General features: G+C 39.3%; 1 protein-coding gene across 1 annotated transcript in view; it reads right to left on the reverse strand.

The window, feature by feature from the left end:
• VPS13D (vacuolar protein sorting 13 homolog D) overlaps positions 1 to 22,460 on the reverse strand; it is a 100,545-nt gene that overhangs the window by 76,122 nt on the left and 1,963 nt on the right. The window contains exons 2-25 of the mRNA XM_038159798.1: positions 21,724 to 21,889; positions 20,740 to 20,817; positions 20,325 to 20,515; positions 19,953 to 20,033; positions 19,504 to 19,620; positions 19,186 to 19,290; positions 18,686 to 18,856; positions 18,002 to 18,102; positions 17,374 to 17,542; positions 15,917 to 16,009; positions 14,963 to 15,173; positions 14,250 to 14,429; positions 13,897 to 14,027; positions 13,153 to 13,225; positions 12,495 to 12,659; positions 11,204 to 11,334; positions 10,697 to 10,829; positions 7,896 to 10,118; positions 7,436 to 7,587; positions 5,553 to 6,587; positions 4,779 to 4,869; positions 4,104 to 4,230; positions 2,389 to 2,569; positions 808 to 990 (exon numbers count right to left, since the gene is read on the reverse strand). Coding sequence (XP_038015726.1) covers positions 808 to 990; positions 2,389 to 2,569; positions 4,104 to 4,230; positions 4,779 to 4,869; positions 5,553 to 6,587; positions 7,436 to 7,587; positions 7,896 to 10,118; positions 10,697 to 10,829; positions 11,204 to 11,334; positions 12,495 to 12,659; positions 13,153 to 13,225; positions 13,897 to 14,027; positions 14,250 to 14,429; positions 14,963 to 15,173; positions 15,917 to 16,009; positions 17,374 to 17,542; positions 18,002 to 18,102; positions 18,686 to 18,856; positions 19,186 to 19,290; positions 19,504 to 19,620; positions 19,953 to 20,033; positions 20,325 to 20,515; positions 20,740 to 20,817; positions 21,724 to 21,820 — 6,219 coding nt within the window. The 5' untranslated portion in view covers positions 21,821 to 21,889. The remainder of the gene's footprint in view (positions 1 to 807; positions 991 to 2,388; positions 2,570 to 4,103; positions 4,231 to 4,778; positions 4,870 to 5,552; positions 6,588 to 7,435; positions 7,588 to 7,895; positions 10,119 to 10,696; positions 10,830 to 11,203; positions 11,335 to 12,494; positions 12,660 to 13,152; positions 13,226 to 13,896; positions 14,028 to 14,249; positions 14,430 to 14,962; positions 15,174 to 15,916; positions 16,010 to 17,373; positions 17,543 to 18,001; positions 18,103 to 18,685; positions 18,857 to 19,185; positions 19,291 to 19,503; positions 19,621 to 19,952; positions 20,034 to 20,324; positions 20,516 to 20,739; positions 20,818 to 21,723; positions 21,890 to 22,460) is intronic.

Raw genomic sequence — 22,460 nt, forward strand, 5'->3', positions numbered from 1 at the left:
TTCCTCACAGCAGACACAGGGAGATACCAATCAGATGAAGGCAACAGACACACCACAAATCCCCTGCAGCAATTTAGACCATCTAACTTCTAACCCCTTCAAAATGGAATTAGAGGGTTCCCAGCCAACCCCCTATTTTGTGGAATGGGTTAGGTATAGAAAGTCATCCAAGATGGACCTTCCTTCTTCCAAATTTTGTGGCTGCATCTCTCAAGAGCAGCACCAGCTACTCCTGTCCTGTGCTTTGCCACATGTACAGGCCCTGGAAACCTTTCCCATGGTTCCACCTCATCAAAGCAACTACACACTCTCAGTTTTCACTGAGAGCAGAAGAAAAACCCAATTCTGTTCTCCGGTGTGTTAGAGCAAGTCTCAGCCAACACAGACCCCTGTTTTCTGCTGTTCACACTGTGGAAATTTTGAGCAGTGAACAGCTGGAGTAACCAAAAGGGGTGAGCTGAAAGCCCATCCTGGTGCCACATTCAGGTGTGCACCCGGTTGGGTCCTGCTTCCTCACCAGAGCAGCTGCAGTGAGCTCAGCCTCCTTCATTCCCTCTGTTCTCTCCAAACACTCAGTTCAGTCTCCCCTCTGCCCAATGCCTCAGGAAGCTCAAGATGGGAAGGGCAGCACAGCACAATCAGCAGCAAGGCATATCTATAAGATTTGCCAGCACACTAGCACAGACTCTCATTAGTAGAACTATAAAGTCAATATATACAGTAAAATTTAAGAATAATTTAAAATTTTGACTTAGAAATACAAAAACTAGCAAAACTGCATACTAAATGAAGGAGCAACGTTCCTACCTTGTTCTTTAATGAAAAGGTCCCCGGCATTCCTGCAAACAGGAATCTGTTCTTCACTTTCAGCTTCCCCAGATTAGCTACAATGAGACTGTTGGACTTGGAGCTCTCAGGAATAAGCAGAACAGGAGCCCCAGCCTCAATATCAAGAAGAACTCGGGAAGCTCGCTGGGCTTTATCTCTCACCTGGGAAGAGCAAAAACACATTTCAAAAATAATGACAAAAACTGCAGGAAGCAGGTGATTATTTTCCATTGATTAGTACTGACCTCAGGATCATTACTCCTTGATTTACAAAATAAAGGTATGGTAAGAGTTTATACCAAACAAAGACAACAACAAAGCAACCAACAAAAACCCCTCAAACTCTTGTTTTAGGCAGAGAATAAAGGGTCATTTAAAAAGTATTATGATGCAATGTATTACGTTATGTATTATGATTAAAAGTATTATGATGTAAAAACCTGTGCAAAGAGGTGCAGCACCCAGGAGTGACACACCCTTTCAGCCCTGAACTAAGAGGCAGGACACTATGCAGCTCACTACATAACAAATTACTTAAGAAAAAATATTTGCAAAAAGCAAAACCCCATCATTTAGAAGAGATGGTTCAAAATCAGATTTAAACTTCCCACCTGGTGCACAATGAAGCATTTTAATTTCCAAGTATTCAATGTCTTTCCTTCAATTATCAGAAGCTTATTTTAAAAGAAGATTATTGACTGTATTAATTACTCCCACATTGGGTCATGTGGTCTCTGGCTGCCCTGATTACTGCAGCATCCTATCATGTCCTATATGCTCTATATTGATATACTGTGTCTTGCTCTACAATCTCTATATTCATACATTCTACCATACAGAAGTTGTGATTTTCTCAGACTACCAGCCATCAAACTAAATCAGAGACATACACCTGAGTGGAACACAGCTTCTCACTTGGTTCTCCCAATTCCTTACAAGGTATTATTACCTCATGAACAGTGGAGAATAAGACAAGGTAACACCTTGACCCTTCCTCTCCAGTGCAACCTGCAGAAACCAGGTGCTGAAGTTTTAAGGAATGTGCAAATGTGGTATCCTGCACTTTCAAACAGCAGCAGGATTGTCCTAATTCAGGTCTCTTGACTACAAGATGAGCCTGAGAAATCTCTACTGTCACCCTGTTCTTCTAAAGTTCTGCTAAGCCTTCTGATGTTTACATTTTTGTGATGGAGTTTCTTACACACTCTTCATGTAGATAAAGATTGTTTTGCATTCCTTTCTGGAGGAGGAGAGAATTAATGGACTGTTGGTTTGACCAGTGTGGCTGGAGAGATGGGAATTTCATCCTCCAATCCGTGATCACTTTTGGAATTCCAAAAATATCGAGGTCCGGAAATAAACGTGCCTTTTTTGCCTTGGACATCTCAGCGTGAGAGTGTCATTCATTTCGTGTCATATTGTGACACTCTACCAACACCAAAACCCTAAAACCTCCCACCATTTCAACTCACTTGAGTTGATGCATTAGCATAAATTATATACTGCATTTCAGCTGCAAAAAACAGGAAAGGAAAGGATAGAAAAAAGGCCCAGACATACTGTTTGTCCTTCAATTGCTGCTCTCTGCCTCCCCAAGACATCCTGGAGCTGAGTAAAATGCTGGATGAAAGACACCACCTCGGCCTGGAAGCGCTGGGTGTGCACGTACTGGACAGAGGCCATCCGCAGGGTGACACGGACGTCACACTCCCGCTGCAGCAGAGGGTCTGGCCTCCCGTATCTGTGACAAGGAATGAAAGTACAATTTACCAATCTTAGCTGCATTTTAGAAGCAGGACTATACACTTTGCTGCATTCAAAATATTAATATAGAGGATTTTGTGGAAACCCAGGGCACCGGGAATGTTTCTCTGTCTGCTCTGGGGTGCCCTGACCCCCAGGGCAGCACTGACTCTGACCCTCCCTCATTCATGGAGAAAGTTTCCTGGACTGCAAGATAGACTGGAATCCACAAAAGTGTGAAATAGATTACAGAGAGCAGTGCAGGTGCATCACTTGGGGAGAAATTGAGGTTCTGGGATGTTTAGTGTTTTGGGGATGGGAGCAAGCTGCAGGGCACAGGGTGTCATCCTGGGTTTCTTCTTCATGCTGCTTCTTCCTCCTTCTCCATGGGTTTGGGTGGCATTTTGTAATTGGGCAGCAAAGCCCACACTGGGGCTCTTTGGGATCAGTTATTGGGTTAAAAGGGGAAATAATCCAGGTGTCAGCTCTTAATTGGACAGTTTAAAGACCTTGGAACAAGAGATTGTTGGCCATTTTGTGCCTTGTAATGCAAAGCTGCTGAGCTCCCAGTGGTGAGACTGTTTCACTGATAAGAAATAATAAACACCTGGGTCTGAACATGAGCTACTGTCTCAAGTGCCTTCAGTCCAGACCCAGAGGAACCCACAGCTGGGATCCCTACAACCGGTGCCCCTCGTGAGGATCAAACTCACGACCTTCAGATTCTGAGACTGACCTGGCCTCAGGACAGGTTTAACCAACGTTCACAGCATGCAATTAACACTGTTTCAGTTGCAGACATGAAAAATTCGTTTTGTACTAATTACTTCTAAATTTTGTACAATAAAGTGCTGCTGAGTTTTAATTAAGCAAAAAGAAATATTCTGCATTTGGAATGTACCTTTAATCTCTGTATACCAGTTAGACCTGTGGTGATTTTATATCAGAACAGTGGCTTTTAAGGTAACTACACCACTGCAGGATAATGTGTCCATTCAATTCTGAATCAGTGTGCTGTCATACTTGAAATTAATTCCATAACATTACTTGGATAATTTCTAATCTGATTAATTGGAAAAACAGGAAACATCACAAAATAAGACCTATTCCTTAAAACATAACAAAGAAATTCAAATTTACATTATGATAAAAGCAAACCCCTTATTCCAAAATCAAGAAGCAACGTTTCATCAGTTGAAAACTTCTTCCAATTTTAAAAAGATCTTTTTTTGCTAGGAACAAACTATCATGTAAGTACTTTCAAGAGCACCTTTAGAGGTAAATAAAAACCACCTCTCCTTTTCTGTTTCTTCACACATTGCAAGACAGAGATAAGTTAAAAAGCTTAAGTTGATAACTGAAAATATTCTAAGTCCCACTTAACTCCCAAGAGGCCAAAGCAAAATCATGCAGCCCTGACAGCTGTGGGCTTGGATTTTCTGAGTTTGTTCAACTTTTGGGTTTTTGCGGGGGGGCTGGAAGTTAATGAAGTAACAAGCTAATATTGAGTAACAAAAAGTTTCAATTCATACTTAAAGATTTGAAAAATGAGTGCCTCTTCACCACTTGTAGTGAAACGTTCTCTGTAAAATTCTCCATGAGATGTAAGATCACTTAAGGACAGACTTCCAATGCTTCCCTGCAAGGCTAAATCTCCCTCTGGAAAACAAAGGACAGACAATCAGGATCCTCAAACACAGATCAGTTACTAAACCCCAAACGTTTCTATTAGTGGGATAGCCTCACTACAAGTAATTAAATAAATCAATTCAATTAAACATTAAACCTCATGTTCAAAGAAAATAATCTGTTTCTGCTACAAAATTGTATTAACCCACACATTAGTCTAGGCTTTACACACATCATGTGATCCCACCACTTTGATTTGTGAAACTTAGATACAACTACTTTTTTTCCTCTAGAACAGTAATAAAAACTACTGTTCTACTCTGTGAAAGTGAAGTATCAAAATCACAGCCAATCACAGCTAGAATTATGAAGGGTTTGACAACTGGGAGGGATGTCATGATTTAAAATAAACCCTAAAAAAGCAAAGGAAGAAGCAGTGGAAGGATGTTCATTTGGCCCAGAAAAAACACACAAACCCCAATGAGCACCAAAAGGAAAACACTTAAAATCATAATTCCAGCACACATTTTACCCGTGCACTCATTTTCTTTTAAGCTGAGAACAACCTGTCTACTCACCAATCACTTCCAAGTGAGCTGCAAGTTTTGCCACACTGGCTTTAGCAAGCTCACTGGTTGTCTTATTCAGGACTAAGGATAAAGAATGGACCTGGTCAAATAAAACAGGAACAAATTGGTATGAAAAACATGACTTCAGAGCTTGAACATCCAAGACAATTGCACTGTAACACACGAATGGCAAACAATTATCTGATTGGGAGACATTGAAGGAGAGCAACATTTTTACTGCCTTGTTTGCACATTAATGGGTCTCCCAAGCAGTTCAGAATGATCAGAACAAGAACAAATCCCAGCACTGTAACCTTCATCTTCTCTTTTGTCACATGTAAGCTAGACTGCAGGGCCCCTGGGCAGAGACTGTATTATATACACATACAACATGTGTTTTTCAAAAACATGTTTATACATATAGATGCATAAACATATATGGATAGATATTTATAAAATATAGACTTTTTGCATAAATAAACTCCACAGTACCTAGAAAAACACAGTGCCAACTGCAGCATGTTAAGTCTTTAATATTGGGGCAACCTCGTCATTAAAGAGAGGGTCACAGAGCAAGGGAGCCATGCATTTTGCAAATCTCCTGCTTTTCTAGAACTCCTTTTTTTTTCAAACTACATCTACTAACATTTTAGTTCTGTTTCTGCATTTATGTACATTCCCCACTAGAAAATAAAACACATGATGTAAATGTCACCTTAAGCTCCTATAAACCAGATGTTTTATGACAGACAATCCAATTACTGTTTTGCATGTCAAGTATACCTTTAGATCCAGCTTAGTGTTTACAGGCTCTTGGACTTGAGAAGCTGACAAGGAATTTATTTCTGCTTTGATTGTCTGCTGAGTATCTTCAGGCTGCGGCTTCATAGCATGGTTATCAGCAGTGGATCCAATCCCAAAGAAATCCAATATTACTACCCAAGTTTGCAAAGTTATTAACACATCTAGACAATTAAAATCAACATCTACACTACGGTTAATTTTGTTATAGCGAGAAGAAAATTCAGGATGTTTCCTATCCACTAGAAATATATTGATATGAACTAATGAATCATCAAAGTTACTTTTTCCACAGGGCAACTTGGATCTGTCTGCTGATGGAGAAGGAGGTGGAGTCAGAGGATACTCAGAAGCAGCATCTTCTTTTTGCTTCTTACGGGAGGCACAAACTGGTCTTTGGTACAGCTGAAAGACATTAGGTGCTTCTTCCATATGGGAAGGGAGGGAACGTGGCATGTCTGGGTACTCTGCATTGGACACTGAGGGACAGGACTGTGAAAGATACTCCTTATGTGCTAAACTGGATGGTTTGGGTGCTCCATGGGACACCATCAGGTTCTTATACTTAGAGTCTGGTTTCTTTTCCAAGAGATCTTCCATCAGCAGGGAACGCAAGGCAATCTGAATGGACAAGGTTTGAGGGTGATCTTTGGCAAACTCAACATCAAAATCCTGAAACTTAAGGCTGACAAGACCTTGTGCCCCAAGTGTGAGATCACCGCTTAACTGAACCTGGAGCTCTGAGATGTGAAAGTTTGCTTGAATTTGAGTAAAAGATTTTGTTTCCCTGATAGCTAAGGGCTTGTTTGGAACAGAATTAAAACTAGAGTGGCTGAATAAGCCATTTTCCTTCCGTTCACTCAGGAATTCTGTGCCTGCACTATGAAGTGATGCTGAAGGAGAACTAAGACTACTTGGAGATACAGAAGTGGCTGAAAATTTGTTCAAGTCTTCACTGTAAATTAAATTATCCAGAGTCTGAAGGACTTGTTCATATACATGTTTTGCTAACACCACCTACAATGCAGAGAAAAGAAAAATCATCACATGGGAGCTCTCTATGTTAATGGAATCAATACATATATTCTAAAACTTTTAAGTGGAATTTCAAACCACACAAATTTTAAGTTCATCCAAGATAATAATAATAACAACAACAACAACAACAACAACAACAACAATAATAACAATAATAACAGCCATAATAATAACAATAATAATAATAGCAGCAACCATAATAATAACAATAACAATGCAAAACTGAAGCAAAACAGTTTTTCTGCATGAGGTCTGCAAGGTGACACCACCCAGAAACACAAGGGATGGGATAGGATACCTTGGAATAGGATACCTTGTATTCCTGGGCAAAAACCATCCACACAGAGTTAGTTAAAAATAAGTCACCACCTGAGCTTACACAGTAATGTATGAAACAAACGTTCTACGTAGCCATCATGGTTTGTCTCCTAAGTGTTAGAAGTTCCAGTTTTCTCTATTTAAAACCTCTGCTCTTGCACAGATTTTTTCAAGGTAATGGCATATTAACTCTTAGTTTCAACTACAACTGCAAATAAACTTGTTTGGACAGCATCATTTGGACAGCGACACATTTACCTTCCCTTCTGTGTTCAAGATAAGCAGAAGTTATACTAGTTCATAAATATGTCTAAAATACCCCCAAACAAGGTTAAATATTGCTCATTATTATTATTATGACTTAAGACTGTCTCTTCTAACCATGTCTGTAAGGATCTGATTTCTAAACTACCAACATGTTAAACCTGAAGCTACTGGCCTGACAAATACTTATCTTCTGTGCAGGGTAATATTTTTATATTGATAGTGGAAATACTACTTTTCTGTACCTGAAGAGGGTTCACAAATTTCCCTTCAATTTTCATAATGCTTGATATTCCAAAGTCTTCATTACACAGAGGAAAAGTTAAATCCAAATCTTTCTCTAGTGGTATCTTTTCCAATTTAAACTGGATCGTGGTGTTATTCAGAATGTGGAAAGCTTTAAGAGAAAGTGAAATTAAAACAACATTAGAGTAAGCAAAGAAGAGATATCACCGTAGCTATTGAACTTGCTCAGAATCTGAGCAATGCTGGACTAAGGTCCTATGGTTACGTTTTGCTCAATTTCTGCTTAAAAGGCACCATTCCATTTTTGCTTAGGAGTCAAAAATGGATATAAGTACAGTAACTATAAAACTGACCAATGTGCTCTAGTAGGACGGGTGAAGCAGAATATACCATTGATACACATTTTTAACACACATACTACTCATATTATAATAATTAAGACTCCTCTGATGAACATACCATGACCTTTATGTAATGATTCAAAGAAGTCATGACGAGTAAAATGAGATTCTTCCTGGCTGTTAACGCTGGCAGGAGCTGATGAAGAATGTGGCCCACGGGGTATCCCACTTGCAGGCTCCTTCTTGTTTGTGGATTGACTACTGTTCAATGAATACATCTTAATATCTTTAATTTCAACTTGCAGCCTATCACTTGTAGACTCATCTTCTCCTGGTACAAAATTCTGAATAGATATTTGTCCTAGATGACCTACAAGCAGTTCAGAGCTACCAGGCTTTCGAGGTATGGAGACAATTGGGGATTCAATGTTTATATTTAATATAAGCTTGATAGTATCAGCTTTGAGGGACTGTGATCCAAATGCGCTGCCTTCGTTATCGTCTGCACCGGCAACATCTCTTGATCGTGGTGTGGTATCAAACAAAGAAACCATTTCACTGTATTCAGCAGTTTTAGTTGCCAAGACTGTTGTAACTTTTGAAGCTGCACTTTTCAACATGCTGCGGAAATTCTCTTCCAGCTCATCCATGGTCAAAGTCAGTTCTTTCAAAAATTTGGCTGAGTGGTTGTAGTGTAAGGAGGCCATTTTGAGGTTGAGAGAACACTCCTCCTTTGACTTTTCTGTGAAAGTGAAGCTTAAAGCATCTGGAAGGCTATTTCCATCATCAAGCCTAAAGAGTAAAGACTCAAAGAAATTTACATCGCCAATGAGATTTTCACACCTGCCTGTGCTCCCTATGCTCACCACATACTGGTTCTTTACATTGTCCTCAACCAGATCCATCAGGTGAAGGCATCCAAGAGAGCCATTCACATCCAGTTTGCTACACATGGAGACATTGACTTTGGTGCCACCAATACTGGCTGTTGCAATTTTTCTGCCATATTTTTCTCCATTTGTCATGGCAACTGTCCTGAGGAGTAGCACATTTAACCAGTGAATATCAACTGCTACCTCTGTGTTCTGAGCGTAAGTAGACTGGAATGTTTCCTGTTCCCTCCAATCTCTCTCCAAGTCAGCTATTAAAGGCTGAGGACTAGAATCTTCTTTCTCCTTGGGGAAAGATTTCTGGAGAAACCCAATCAGTTCAACAATAGTCTCTGGGTTAAGGATGATATCCAGGTTGTTCACTTGTAATGAGATCACCTGCAGACTGCTATCCAAGTTCATCGATGGGCATTCTGCACTCACAAACTGATACTCCAGTTTGATCAAGGACTCTTGATCTTTTCCATTGTTACTGGGTGAGGTGTTGGAGGGTGTGCTGCATCTCTCTGCCAAACCAGCAACATTGATGGGATGTGTATCTTGTGGTCCAGAGACTGGGGACTGAGCCCTGCTGTCTCGAAGACTTCCTGTTGGTACACAAAAGCTCAAGTTCTTATGAGAAGCCATCAAAAGATCAAAATCTGTTCCATATGTTTGCATAGTATCAACCAGTAACAGGCCGTGGACAGTCAGGGACACCTCTGCATCATAAGGCCTTTTCACAAAATGGGCATTGGTGCCAAAAACCTTGAGCACAGAAATGTATCGCCCATTACTCTCAACACCCAGCTGCATACAGTTTACTTTGAACTCGGCCAAAAGCAGCTGGGATTCAACAAGAACTTCCCGGGTGTGCTGCTCGAGCATGACAACACTCTGGGTCAGATTCATGACAGAATCGTGCAAACTGCCAAACTGGTCGACCTCTGCAAAAATCTTGTCTTTCCCTAAATGTAGGGCATCTGAAGACTTAGCTTCAGACGTACTCAGCTGTGTCAAACAGTTCCTCAAAGCCAGCACTTTGTCTTCATTGATGTGAATTTTCAAGTCTGGCAAGTTGCCAGACAAGACAGCTCCTGGGTATTTTGGGTCAGATGTGTATATCAGTCTGTGCTCCAGCTGCAGGTGAACATTGAATTTTTCTACCACATGAGTTGGACCCACATCACTATCCTGAACGTGTTTCCAGTTGTCTTTCACTCGGCCCACCATGATCTGAAGGTCCATAAAAGAAAGTGTGTATCTCTCATACATTTTTTTACTCATTAAGTGTGCCTGCAGCTGCTCTTCACTTATTTCTACTCCAGTAAATTCAGACATTTTGATGCCACTATTGGTGCTGGATTCTGGCGGTGGAGTATTGGGAGGAGTTGCAAGAGGTGTTTTATATTCTTCATCACTCAATTCATTGACTTCTGAAGAAATGGCACCTGTACTCCTCTTAGAATCTTCTGTGGATTAAAAAAACAGTAACAAATAAACAAAAGTATTCTTCTCCCTTCTCAGATGTTTCCTAAGATTATCTGATCATCTTGTCTGAAGTTTTATTTTTTTTAACACAAAGCATATCTGCTACTGTCCTTGCCTCCTTCCACTGTCACCTCCTTTTTCCTCAACAAGAAACCTACTACACCTCTACATTCACAAAGGTGTCAGTCACAATGTAGGACAGAAGCTATTAAAATACACTATTGTCTCATTTTCAACCCACTTACTGCAAGACTTACTTTTGACCAAGATGTCAAAAAAAGAACCCATTGCTCTGCCCACACAATTCTTCTGATCCTCAAAAGCAAATGAAAGGTAAGAGCTACTTAACTGCAGTATTTTTATCATCATCAGGTTTTGTCCAACTGGCTTTATTGCCTAATATTAACTTACATTTTATTATCTTAAGAAAAGGATGTTTTTCTACTTTACAAAGCAGGAACATCCCCAAAAACTTCCCTGTACTTTTTTTTACCTTTTTTAAGCCCTGACTTTCTGAAAGAAGACAGAAAAGGAACACTGCAATAATTCTAGATCATACCTTGAGAATTTGTGAGTAATATTCTTCCCAGATCTACAACTACTAACACGGGATCCACAAACTTGAAATCATCGGGAAAGATCACCTGAGGGGCAGAGATATCAAGGCACACGGACCAGCTTTTGCTGTTTTCCTGAAAATTAAGAAGAAAGACATAATAGCAAGAAAACAAAGCAAAAAAAGCCATGTGAAACATCTAATCAGTCACTTTTTCTCCTGATGAGCTGACTGTCATGAACTCCAGCCACACTTGGGTTTGGTACCTTGTTAAACCACAGACTCCCACTGTAGTCAATTAAAAAAAAAACATTTTCAGCAGGTGAAAACATGCCCTGCACCTCAAGCCTGGACTGACTGACAGCAAAAGGCATCTAGAACACCTCCTGGAAAACTCCCCTCCTGCTCACAAAGAACATCACACAAACAACAAACCCCACCCTTTAGAGCTCCAAGTCCTAAACCAAAAGGGTAAAAGTCTACATAAACATTCTGGGGGCAAAAACTTACAATGAAGTCTCCAACTAATAAACGATCGATTGTTTGTCTGATTTCAGCTTTTGTCTGCATTTTCAGCTTGTTGTACTGTCTTCTGGCAGCTTCAGCCACTCTTGCCTCTAACTCAGACTGATAACCAAAACCTGCACAAGAGAGGGAAAACTGACTAGGTATAACTTTGTTCACCCTTCATTGAATCAGAAGAAAAAATGGAAGACAAAAAGGGAAAATATTTATTTTAAATTTTAGCAGTAAAATACAGAATAGGAAAATATAGCAGGTGAAAGTCACTGTCTGTGCCTAATCACCAGGCTGCTGCACAGAAAAATGGAATATTTAAGCACAAAACAAATAATCACCCTAAAAAAGTACTTCCCAATCCATTTTCTGGTCTTTCTCTCACAGACCTCCAGCCTGAATAATTAAATTTGAGTAATGCAGAAAGGGTGCTAAGTATGGCCACAGAGGAAATTCTGACTAAACATTAAGATGTGCACACGCAGGCAGTGGTTTTTTGTTTGCTTCATTGGTTTGTTTGTTTTAAACTTGAAAATTTAAGGAATATTCTCACCTTGTGAGAAAAGATGACACACGCACCAGGTAACTGGTATCTTTTGGTATTTACCATAATCAGCAGAAAAACTGGTATTGCAAGAACATTTTCATGTTCCTAATGTTACTTACTGTCACTTCTCATCGCTTCAGAAACTGAACAACCAAAACTGCAAAGGTGGCCACTTTTTAGTGTTACAGGCTTAGGTACTAGAGCCCTAAATCTTGTGCTTAGAAATTTAAGGAATGAGTATGTTCAAATCTAAAAATCAAGGTATCTCAAGAAGCTGTAATAAAGGGCAGCCTTAATCTCATCAGCAAAAAAAAACACAACAGGAATTGGAATACTATTTTCTCTATATTATTACTATAGAAAATACTCTTTTAACTGCCCTCTCAAAAAAACTCCATCAATTGCCAGAACAGATTACAGGAACAAGTTCCCTCTCCTTATTTATGCATTTTAATTTAGGGGACATGAACATCCACCATGGAGCATAACATCAACTTGCAATTTTAAAGGAGAAGTTGCACGAGTCTACCAAAGCAAAATCCCTGATTCAATTAAACAAGGAACAAAACCCTCCAGACAAGACTTGGAGAATTGTTAAATTTGAACTTAAAGTGAAGATTCTTTGATTAGTGCTTTATATTTCTAAGAATGAAAATAAATAAAAATCAAAGACAAGAAAAGATGTCATTCCACCAAGAAAACCCCAACCCCACCAAAAAAAACACATTAAAGGTTAACCTGAGGTATGAACCCTTCCCTTGTAGAAGAAATCTGCTACTTTCTTAATGGCTTGTGGATTGTAAATAATATTTAGTGGTCTGGTACTGACTTCCAGGTGCCTCTCAAAAGTGCTGTGAATTGGATTTCTTTCATAAAGCATCTCAAATACTGGGGCATCAGGATCTGCAACAGAATAAAAAATTACTTACAAAAAGCAGCTGTAAAAAAACCCAAAACAAACAAATAAGACAAAAACAAAAAACAACTCCCAAAGAATTTAATAATTGATTTTTAACTGGCACTACTGGGAAAGTACAAGTGTCTAAGAATTCTTCAGTAATAGAAAAGGAAGTAATATGATCAACCTCTACAACCAGCAGAGTTCAACAAATTTATATATGCAAAAACCTTTGTATAATTTGGGTTCTAATGTTGAACTCCTATTTCTTTTTAAACCAAAATAAACAGTAAGTGCCACTCCTACTGTCTTGAAACACATCATTTCTTCCTTTCTTTAAAGTCAACCTGCATGCACCTTACATCTTGAACAAAGCTTCTATGATTTTATCTTTACCATGTGCAGAAAGCATTTGCATTAATTGAAACTCTAGGTACTTATTTTCAAAATTTCTGGTTTGTAGGAATTATCTCATCAAACATAAAATGAAATCTTTACCAGTGTTCTGATTAGTCATTTCTGAGGACAAACTCTGGAGTCCAAAGGAAGACATGCAGCCAACCTCTTTTTGCTAATAAAAATTTAAAAGAAAAAGACTCTTTAGATAAAATCAACCAAGCCACCCGATAAGCATAGAAGTCTTTTCTGTTGAACTATATGTACAGTCTGAGATTATTATATGCATTTTTTCCCCTGACTTGGTCAAGCAAAAGAAGGAAATATGGCTAAGTAGCAAACACTCCCCACTCCTGCAATTTGCAGCCAGTACAAAGTACAAAATACATGGGAAATCCTCATGGCTTTAGACTCAAATTTGTTCACTCAGAAGAGAACTCTGAAATCTTCTCTAGAATGCATTTGTGCTTTTAGTTTACCAGCATACAGGTGAAACAGAACCATTACTTGGGCCACACAGCTTTATGGAAAAGAACAATCACTGATTAGGCAGCAATGCTGATTGTTCCCAAAATCAAATGCTGTTCAACAAATTATCTTCTTCTCAACACATATAACTGAAAGACTGAAGTCACAAGCATACAGTAAAGCAGAATAAAAAATGAAGAGTTCTACAAATTATATTTGGAAAGAGAGGGAAAAAATAAATTCAACAGGTGGAGACTTTTCCTCAAGACTTTTGTTTTCCCTTTCTGGGATAAGAAATGTTTTGAGTTTTGGAGTATGACTATTTTCATACACAATTATGCATCCCACATAGTAACCTACAGGGGTTTTGTCACCTACAGGATTTGGAAAAACAAGAAGAGGAAATATGGTCCCTTCTGTTGCCAAATCCCTCAGGAAAAGCCCACCAAGCTGAACTTTGAGAAGGGAAGACTTTCTGCGAGGAAGGGATTCTGCCAAGACCTTTACACCTGGAATATAAATACATAAAATTAATTTGTTTCTTTTAGTACAGCATATATTTTATTTAAATTTTACAAATAAAAAATACTGTCCAACAAACAAGTATTTTTGAAGCCTTTATATATATTTATTTCTACTAAAAAATTTAACATGGAAATTTGTTATATAGTACAATGACTGTGAGGCAGCTCTCATCTTTTTTTAAGAAAGAACAGAAATGGGCTTAATACCTGAAAACTCCAGCTGCATAAAAGCAGTCTCTTCAGCATGCAATACCTTTTTCTTCCTATGCAAGAGAGTGAAAGAGCCACCCTGCAGCTGTAGATTTAATTTAGCAAAAACATGATCTCTCTTGGTAAAGGTATTCATGCTGGAAGCATCTGCAGCAGGATCAAAAAATTCATCCGTGCCTAATAAAAAACAAAACCAACACATTAAATAAATTAAGTTTCTGGAAAGCTACTGAAGAACAAGAAAGTTCCTATGAATATGAAAATAAAGATTTCTCTAGCTCTTGGGGGTAAAAATAGAAACAAAATTTAGAGCAGATAGACCTTTTTCCTTTAAAAAAAAAAGAATATTCCATGAAATTCTTCTATTTCAATCAAGGTAACATAAACCTGAATTTACAAAGACCCAGCAACCCAGTACTATTCCCATTACACCCACCAGATGACACACACATGCACCTGAACAGAAGAAGTCCCAAAGCCCTTTGGCATAAATGACAGTACCAGTGAAAGCAAACACATTCCCTGTACTGCTGTGGAAGTAAGCAGGTATCCAGGCACTGACATGCTGCCCAGGTGCTTCAGCTTTAGGCAGGCTCTGCTGCCCGGGTCCCTCAGCTGGCAGAGAATCCTTTAACAGCACAAGCCCAGAGCTCTTTCTGCCCACCTGGACCAGGTACCAAAGCACGGGAGCAAACCCTGTGTTTCCATACCCAGTATGTCTTCTGGATTCCACTGTTCCTTCGGGTCTGGCAGCAGCCCTTCAAAAGGTTCACCTTCATATGTCTGCTGAGCATATCCATACCAGCCCCCCCAGCCAGGAAACCAGGACTGCAGGTACTGCAGCATCCCAGAGCTGCTGTCACGGGCAGCTTCTGCTGGAGGGGGACCTCCAATGGAATCAGGCAAGGGCTCCTTAACACTCTGTTTGAACATTCAAGACATAGGGTTACTGCTGCTGAGTGAAACAGTATCACCAGTGAACAAAAACCACCACAATAAAAACACAATTTCATCTCCTAGTTACTGAGCAGTCCAGCAGTGATAGTCTCAATCAACACTCAGCCCAGAGGAGAGCAGCAGCAAAGAAGTAACAAACATATCATCACTAAACAGCTGCATGCCCATTCACATGAATATAGAAATATGTATGTGACTCTGCACATATGAAGCCATATGTCACCATTTAAGTCTCCGTCTAGAAACACTAAACCAAAGAAGTCATTTGACACCATAAAGCACGGCTCTACATTTTAGCATTTGTATTTGCAAGAGATTATCTTGTGTTGTTACAGAAATTAGTCCATATTTAATGAAATGTATTCCCCGAGCTATTTCCATGAGGCTCACTTCTCTCACATGTTTATTTTGGGAAAATATTCATCACAGGCCTTCATTTCCACTCTCTGTTTTTAAAATGGAGAGTACCTGAGCTAGGAATTCTGGCAAGGATCCTGCTGGGGAACATCATCATATAGCAAGAGAAAATTTCACTGTGCAAGTGACACAACAGCAAAAACTGTTGTGAACTGAGCATTTCTGCAATTTTAACATTAGTGCCACACTTTTAAATCAACAGAAATGCATGTTCTGCCCTCCAGCAGAACAATACCTCAGATAATCACTTAGAGATTCCAAATACCACCCTGTACAGAGAATGTTCTCACCTCAGCTAAGTCATGAAATTTATTATGAACTATCTCATACAGAACCTTCAACTCCTCATAAGTCAGCTCATCCTCAATACGATGCATTTCTGCCTGGAAAGATAAAAAAGGTAAAGTACCTGCATTAAAGGAGAACAGAATCTTGTTGACAAACATGCCAAGTATCCCTGCACTGATTTAGGGACTTGTAGAAAAAATTAAGATGGCATTAACAATTATATCCAAGTGGCCCAGCACATGAAAATTAATTAAAGTCATGTAGGCAATTGTAACGTAGACATTCCCCTGAATTATAAAAAAAGCTTATTTGCATTGCAAAATACACTATTTTAGCACTGTAAAAAAATTCACAACTGTATCCTCCTATTACAAACAAGAAGCAAGATTTGCAGCACAAAAACTAAACCAGGGAAAAGAAATTGATTTGGAAAATAAATTGATTGAAGAGAATGCCTTGCTTAGCCAGGAGCAAAAGAAGCTTCTGTCTTGAGTAAAGAAGGTGGAGGAAATGAACTGGGTAAATTAGGACAATGTAGTATTCATAGTCAGTTACTCAGACATGCTGTCTTCTTTGTACTGCTTAACAAGTTGTTTGAGGGAACTGATGATTCACCCAAGTCTAAAAAAAACAGCAAAGCAAAAGACATTTTTCTAGTCCACTGCCATTGCCCTTGCTACATTTCACAGCTCCGCTGAACACAACACGTGCTCTCTAAGACCTGGCTTTGCCAAGCACTAAAAAATTTCCTGTACATTGAGATACTCCTACAGTTCATACTCAAATAGCAAAAGGATTACATACAACTTAAAAGTATCAATAGAATTCCTTTAATCCTTTAACACAGGTGTGGTACATGGTGCCCTGAACTGATTTGAAGAAAAAGTCCCACTATACCTAAAGATAAAAAGCAGCTAATTATAGTTCATGGGTTTTTTTTCTTTCTGAAGTCGGTCATAGGTTCATTATTAGGGGCACTAAATTCTTCATCCTCAAATAAACTTGGAGAAACAAAACTAATAAACAACCCCAACTGTCGAATAGCCACAATTTTTCCCAATTATCTACCCAAGCATATGGGCAGACACATTTCTGGTACTTAAATGCCTTTTGGATCTACAGAGAACATGAGTTAAGAAAGCATTTTACCAACTGTCACAGGCGTTCTACAGCAGTTAATGCTATTTTTGGTGAACACTGGTTACAGATCAAAAACCAGACAGCTTTTTGCAGTGCAAAACAAAAACACGTGAACCCTGCAGCTCACACATCTCCCACAAGCCCAGGTCTCATCACTGAAATCCCAACTGCAGTCAGCAGTCAGTCAGTTCAGTGAAAACGGCCTGCAGTACAACTGAAGATGTTTCTTAACTTGTCCAGGTTTTAAACATAAAAAGATGAAACAAACCAAGTGTAATATCATTAACCATCACTGTAGAAGAAACTCAAGTCTAAATACCTGGTCTGCAGCAGACAGTGGTTCTCCCTTCAGCTTGCTGTAGTACATGTCCGTGTAGGACACCGCGTCCCGGGCCCGGTGCAGTGCAAATGCCCAGGTGGAACGCTGCCTCTGCTCCCTGATCTCCGAAAGATTTGCATTCAGGGCAAAGATCCACCATTCCCGGCAGCTGAAACGATTTTCAATTACTGTAGTACCAGTATTTCAGGATAAAAACCTAAGGCAAGTGCATGTCCAAGTGGTGAAAGGGCCAGCAGTGGGAAAAGCAGCAGGGCCAGCAGGCAGGAAAAGCAGCAGCCCTGGAGCCAGCACAGATGGGCTGGCTGGTTCTACAGCCTGGGTAGGACAGTGCTCCCCAAGGCCCTACCACTCCACTGGGACTGAGTCCAGCTGCCCCCTATCAGGCACAGACAACAAAATTTAGAGTTACACAGACTGGATTGAAAGCCTCAGGTAAGGATAATTTTACATTTGAATTACTTCTGAATATTTTAAACTGATTTCTGAGGTAGGGAACAAAACATGAAAACTGAATCTCCAACATATGATTATCATGTATGTTTTTGTATTTCTCTCATTCTAGTTTTTCTAATACAGCTGACAGCACCACATATGGAGATGTACTTACTTTTCTGTTACTGTAACCTTTGGCTTCCACTTCCTGTATTTAAGTTGTCGTTCCTTTCTGTCCAGCTCCTTTAAAAATCCTATGATCTGCTGATACTGCATCTTTAAATGAAACAACACACAATCAGTGAGGTGGTACTGGAGTGTTTTCTCAAGAAAAGAGGACAGGAAAAACCCAGCCAAAAACCCAACCACAGGTTTGGTTTACTGGAGGCAATGGCCTGTACACGGTGCAGAATTAAGATTATTGTTAATTCACAATTTTGTTCCCCAGTGTGACATATCTTCTCCCAGCCACTAGTAGTTCATGTGTGACATTCCATTTACAGCTTTATTTACAAATACACAGAATGAAATCTTCCATGTCAGGTTATCAACATAACATCAGCTGCTTTTGTACATTGTACAGACCAATCCCCCCCCAACATGCACCCTTCCTATTACTACAATAAACAAACAACAATTTAATTCTTTTTGCAGTAATCAGTTCCAGTAAAATAAATAATTTTGAATGCTTGACTTTAGAACAACTTATTCAATAGATATCTTTGAGCTGCCCCTCAAACAAAATCTTTCAGAGAGTATTATATTTATGTTACAATAACAGCATTTAAATTGTCACAAACACTGGCACAGTGTTATGATATCTGTTGCAGTTCCTGGCAGGTAAATGGTTGCTATTTACCTGGGAAAGCTTCAGGGGTATCGTCTCAAGCTGAATGTCACATTCCAGCCGCGGAGTATGCCGGGATCTTAAAGGCTCCTTAGAACAATTTCTCTTGAGAAGAGCAGAAGTGCAGACAGGCTCCATGATGTAGTTATGATCACGACTCTCCATACTTCTATCCATTGCTTCCTGGGGGTTACAAGCAAATTATTCTCTAAGAAGCAAGTGTACAACAGTCATCTGGATGCACTGGTTTCATGTATAGAATGTACTTTATTAGCAGGACAGTCCATTGGGAAAAACTTCTTGAACATGCTCTCTCTTCAAAAGTAAAACAAGTTATCTCACAGCACAGCCTTTGTGGGTTGCACATGTATCCTACCAGTAAAGCATGAAACCATAGACTTCTTTTGCTCTTAAAAGACCAGATCCAATAAATTCTACATCAATCAGGTCTGTAGTGCAGAAAGGAGACTAACAACAACTTCTGTTCCATATGCAAAACCTCTTTCATGTACCTGTAGCTGACCAGGAGGCAGGTCACCCAGTAAAGTGCAACTGGTATCCCAATAAACACTGAAATCAGCAACATCCATCTGTTTTTTCCGCATCAGCTTCTCCACCTGCAGCAGAAGAAGTGGAGTCAAAATCAGACACCATGTGCCACGTAGTTTCTAGTTCTACATACCAAATAAAAAACCTGAAATGCACAGAGTTAATTTATTACAACAACCACAGGATTTTTAAAATGCCAAATGTTTTTCTGTGTATTTGCTAGCACCCATAAAATGCAGCATCCCATCTGAGCTGCTCTTGTACACACAAGTTGCACTTACTGGTTCAAACACTGCATTGTGCATTGAGACGTTTTTGATGCAGATGCCAAATGCAAATGGCTGCGAGGGATTTGTGACACCATCCTCAAACCTCAAATGCACATCCTGGATTTTTAACTGCACAGAAAAAAAATATTACTAGAGATGTACCATTTACATCATTATAGCAAACAGCAGTATTTTCACTAATGCTGGAACAATTTAATATTTAATTTCTGCAATTTTCCAACAAATTTCTACCAGATATTCACCCTAATAGAAACCCTATTCCTCATTTCTGATTTGTACTCCCTGGTTCTACCTTCTCCCCAGATACCAGCAGTCCCTGCCCTTTTCCCCATAAACAAGCCACTTTCACAACACACTGTACTTTTTTTTGCTATCCTACAATTATTCTCCATTTTAAAGGCAAATGTGTAACTGCCAAGCACTCAAAAGCAAAGACTTACTTCAATGTTTTCTACAATTCTCGTGACTACAGATGCAGTAACTGAGTACCAGTAAGACTCCCCTTTCTGTTGCTGTTCTTTCTGAAAGAGGAAACAGGGATAAGCATTACTAATCACTGTAACACCTGGTAAGGAGACAATATACTTTGTTACACTGAAATCACTGTTAACAGGGAGAAAGAAAAACTAAACAAATTAAGATGTTTCCGTATCTCTGACATATGTGGGACATAGGACAGAAGGTGAAACTGCACTACGTCAGCATGTGGAAGTCAGATTCTCACTCCATTTGTTCTGTCTCTTGTTAGGAGACTTAAATACAATCCATCCACCACGGAGGTTTCTTCATCATGAAACACAACTGTGACTCACCTTCCATTTTTCTTCAAGTGCCAGCAGAAGGGCTTTCTTGTGTTCTCTTTCTTGCAACTTTTCCCTTTCCTCATCAAACTCTTCTCTTTTTTCTGGTGCACCAATTAGGTGCAGTTTTGAAACAGATATCACCCATGGATCCACATGTGGACGATAAAAAGGGATCTGAAGTGTTATTTTGCCAATGAAACCTGAATAAACAAAACACAAACACTATCAGATTCCTGTGAAAGCCTACTTTATCAACCTTGAAAATCCCTAAAGAAAAAGTGGTATAAGAAACAAGCTAAAACAGAAATAACCTAAAAATCAGGCTACCTCATTTGTTCAAGCCTCTGACTCACAGGTCCTCTAAAACATGCAATACTTCCTGTTTAGAAAATATCTGTCCTGCACACACAAGCAAAATACAAACCTGCCTTTACTTCAAATGGTAATTCCAGCTCCTTTAAGGCATCTTTTTTTAGTGGCAAGTTTTCCAATTCAACAGCACCTATACAAAGCAGAAGAAAAAGACAAGTCTGCTAAACAAAACTATATAAAAGAAAGCCAATTTGAACACTGTAAGCCTAAAACAACTGGCATTGGTTTTTTCAAAAATTAAATGGGATTTAATAAGAACAGCCAACCTATCACTTCAGGTTGTGTTAAGATCACAATGGTTACTTAATACACTTGTTAATTTTCCAACGTCATGTGCTCAAACTATTTCATGATGTCATCCAGAGGCAATCTGGATGGGGCTTTAGAACTGAACTTCTTGTAGCCACAGACACAACCTCTGCCTATTGTCTTTTCAAAAGAGATACTCATTTTCTTAGTATTGTGAAAAGCACACACAGAAAAGCCTTGGAGTATTACAAAACCTTCTCACCAGAAGCAGCAGATAACAGCAGCAAAGGGTGAACAGAAAGCATTGATTTGAGGACTCTGTACAAAGTACAAAACTCGTGGATGAAGCATGACACAAAGCAGACTACAGGGGAGTACCTATGAGCACCAAAAGGTAAGAGGCTGCAGGACACTTCCTGCCGTGGTCCCTAGACAGGAAAGTTACTGAACAGTATCAAGAAAAAAATTGACACAAATTCAACATGCTAAGGTAGCTAAGCACACTTTTGAAAATGTTATGTAAATTAGTTTAAAAGTGTTGATAAAGAGCAAAGAACATAAGATCATTTACTGTTCATTATAAGGTTGTAGTACCAAACTCTGGGTTTGGTATATAAAAGGGTTTATAGATAAAAAGGTTTAATCTATATAAAAGGGTTTATATAGATATTAAACACAATATTAAGTGATTATTTCTATTCCACCTTCCAGTTATCACAAAAAAAATAACACTTTTCTAAATCACAATATGAAAACAGTACAGCAGATACCACAAAGCCTCCCTCACCCTTTAGAAGTGCCACTGAAAGTTGGTCTGTGTTCAGGTTATTGACATATTTGCCCAGGTAGGTGTTGAGGACCCAGGCTACCAATCCTTCCAACATGACTGTCCTAGAAGAAGAAAACTAATGCTTTTCTGTCATTTTTTGGATTTCTCTTCCATAATTCTCAGTCTGAAAGAAAAAAAAACAAGAAAATTATTGTCTGAAATATACACTCTCAGCAGAGCTGACATCGCTGTCACTTCAATTCTTACTGGGATCTATCTCAAGAGAAGGAAAAGCACTAAGGTTGATTTCTACCTTAAAAAAGCTTTATCCTATGCCCTTCAGGTGTCAAATCAGCTTCACAGAGAGATTTGCACATAAAGTTCATCTTTCCATCCTTTTCTAACCAAAGCATTACTTTTTGGCGCAATAATCAACACAGTGACTCTACAATCTTCCTCCAGAAAAGGAAAGGACAAAACTCCACGCTGATCTGAAATTTGCACTGGTCTCCTTGACCTCTGCTGCCAACAATTTCACCATGCTGGGCCTGGCAGCCTGCTCTGAAGTAGCAGCCTGAAGCCTTCTGTATTTTTGTAGAATTCTTACACGACATCTGTGAAGCAACTCACCCTACTCAAACCCCTTTTTGGGAGAGCGTGTGTGTGGGAAGTAATCAGATACAAGCCCCAAAAATAGCTCGTCAACAGTTACTGCAACAGGTTTTCAAAGTGGCAGCAGAGATTATTGCACCGAA

This window comes from Motacilla alba, chromosome 21 (genome assembly GCF_015832195.1).
Source record: "Motacilla alba alba isolate MOTALB_02 chromosome 21, Motacilla_alba_V1.0_pri, whole genome shotgun sequence".
NCBI classification, from domain to species: Eukaryota; Metazoa; Chordata; class Aves; order Passeriformes; family Motacillidae; genus Motacilla; species Motacilla alba.